Source organism: Sphaeroforma arctica (assembly GCF_001186125.1).
Source record: "Sphaeroforma arctica JP610 unplaced genomic scaffold supercont1.3861, whole genome shotgun sequence".
NCBI classification, from domain to species: domain Eukaryota; class Ichthyosporea; order Ichthyophonida; genus Sphaeroforma; species Sphaeroforma arctica.
The window spans coordinates 1-2,739 of NW_014036697.1; the positions used below are offsets into that span (position 1 = coordinate 1).

Here is a 2,739-nt window from a genome sequence, read left to right on the forward strand (position 1 = left end):
AATATATGTGTTTTTCGACCGTGATACTCTCTTACACGCAAGTGTTAAATATTCTGGGCTCAGCATATATGCCTTTTTCGCAAGGCTGCATGGTTTTTGTTATTGCCGTAGACAACAATTTTATGTGTTTTGTTATTTTAATGGTGGTCTGTGACTGAATATATTCGCACAGGTTTTTATCGGTCGAATGTCTTTATTCTTATACTTATATGCAGTTAGCTGCGCCTATGTTTTTTTATACTGCCGTGAGTAGCTTATCCTTATACGACTGAATTTGTCAGATTCTGTGAATCACACTTGTCGTGTAAAATTGCGACTACGTGTCAATCCAGATTCAAAGCTTAGATTCGATCGAATTGAATTATCTGTACACATTCTGTATGCTTAAATCTACATCCCTTAAAATAGTGCTCATATGTATTGCTGCAACTCTTCCCGTAGCAATTTACGAGCGCGAGACGATGGTTGCCCACTGCAACAAATCGTTGGAATCATTGAACTTAAAGATAGCCAAACACATGTGTGAGAGCACAGGCCGACAGTACTATGCTCTGGTGAACGACCATCACGATCCAATATCGGGTTTAGCAGCCCGATTGCAACCGAGACAGGTGGAGCTGTACACTGTCATTGTAAGTGGAGTATACCGGCAATTTGGTTAGTTAAATAAATTCTGCAGCTTGGTTTCATCATTCTGTGTGCGTTAAGTATCTCTGGTTATTGGTCCCCTGTCTCTTATTCACTATATTTGTGCTGTTACGTAGTGTTAGAAATTCTCCGTGGAGTATATGTTCTCAAAAGTTCATACGTACATGGAAGTGTCACGGTCAGAGCCCGGTGCACCCCTTCGTCCGTCACGAGCACACACTCTTAGCAAGCACGTGCATCTCTGCACACAAGCTGCTGCTGCTGCTGCTTTCCTGCCATTTCCTCTGCTTAACCCAATCCCACTTCCTCTTGACCCCTGTTTCCGAACGCCTTCTTAGTGTGCCTTATGACGGACAGTGCTAGCACTTGGGCTTGATTCTCACTTAAACCGTACGTGGCCAGTGGCCAGGTCGTAGTGATGGTACCGCTGTTTGCGTGTATGCACCTCACCAAGATGCGTATTGGAGACTTATCAGTGCGTACCCGTGAGTGGATTTACTTGTGTGTGCATGAGTTCGCTATACTGCCTTGTGGACTGTACTGCACGTTAGTATTCTAATTGATTCTCAGTAACTTCCTATACACACTGCTACTAAACTTTGCCTTCCAGCCGTAAGTTTAGCATCACCTGTTGTCACTGTGCACCCTTACCACTTTAACCGATAAAACTTCCGTCAACCCCAACACTAAACACAGTTGGCTATGATTATCAACTCCGATGAGGGCAAGACCACCACTCTCGAAGTGCTCAGGAAAGGTGACACACTGGAAAGAAAGTTCGCCACCAAGTCCGAGATGGAGGATACCATTATGTACTTGCTCAAACACGCCTGGCTGGAGAAGGATGATAAGTGAGTGGGTGTGAATGGATGTGGCTGCAAGTGGTATGCGGGTGTGTATGCGTAAAAGTGGGGATGGTATCGCATATGCTCTATTCTGTGTATGGGTGATCATAACCAGCTGTGTTTAGTGAGTGATGACGGAAGTTTTATCGGTGGAAGTGGTGAAAGTGCACAGTGACAACAGGTGATGCGAAACTTAAGGCTGGAAGACAAAGTTTCGTATCAGTTGTATGTGGTATATTGATGCATTGTGACAGTTTGCGCCAGAATGGTCCATACGCGCTCTTACCTACACGTATACTCCGAATTTCGTAGCCCGCAGCGGACAATGTCCCTCCACCCGAGACCTTCAATATTCATTGTTTACTTGCAAATAGGTTGTGCTATACATATTTGTTCTGATCCTTGATAGGAGTATTCATCTGTCTCATTTCTATACTTAAATTGCAAACATCTGTATACTATCGGCACTGAAGAATTTCATCCTAAAACACTAAGTAATTTGGCTTCTAGGCATTGGGGACATATACCATAGCTTCACACGTCACAGCTGATCGCGGACCACCATACATCTAGTCTCCTATTTGTTCTTACTCTCCTGAATGATTGTATGTATCAGGCTGAATCTCATCCTGGGTGCACGTTCGCATATGGAAATGTCGGTTTGGATCCGAAGCAATCTTAACAGTCCTGATGCGAAAAAATGTGGTCTCTGCAAACACATGGCCATTCTGGTACGTAACCTTTCATACTAGTTTACCGGTTATACCGTTTTGATATCAATTTCCACATCTGTGCGGGAAAGTGTTTCACGACGCCTGCTATGTGTGCATAAACATGTATCACGAGCCCAACACATTTGATGTATTGAACTGTATCCAATGAAAAATTGAATTATAGTTATATATATATACATAATAATGAACGTTAAATTATATAAATACGAATATAATAATGAAAGATTAAACTATAATCATATATATATATATATATATATATATATTTATATATATATATGTATGTATGTATGTATATGTATGTATCTGTGTATGTTTGTATGTATGTATGTATGTATGTATGTATGCATGCATGTATGTATGTATGTATGTATATATACATATATATATGTATACATGCATACGTATATGTATGTATTTATGTTTATGTGTATTTGTGTACGTATATATATATATATACCTACTACGTATATATATATATGTAATTTATATATATATAAATATAATTTATA

At 40.1% G+C, this 2,739-nt stretch overlaps 1 protein-coding gene across 1 annotated transcript; it reads left to right on the forward strand.

Moving 5' to 3' along the window:
* Window positions 1-1,344: 1,344 nt before the first annotated feature.
* On the forward strand, window positions 1,345-2,224 carry SARC_13879 (hypothetical protein; the record flags this gene model as incomplete). The annotated part of the gene is made up of 2 exons (XM_014291991.1): window positions 1,345-1,499; window positions 2,110-2,224. Coding segments are annotated over 2 exons (270 nt in total), but the record flags the coding sequence as incomplete, so codon positions are not given.
* Window positions 2,225-2,739: the final 515 nt, after the last annotated feature.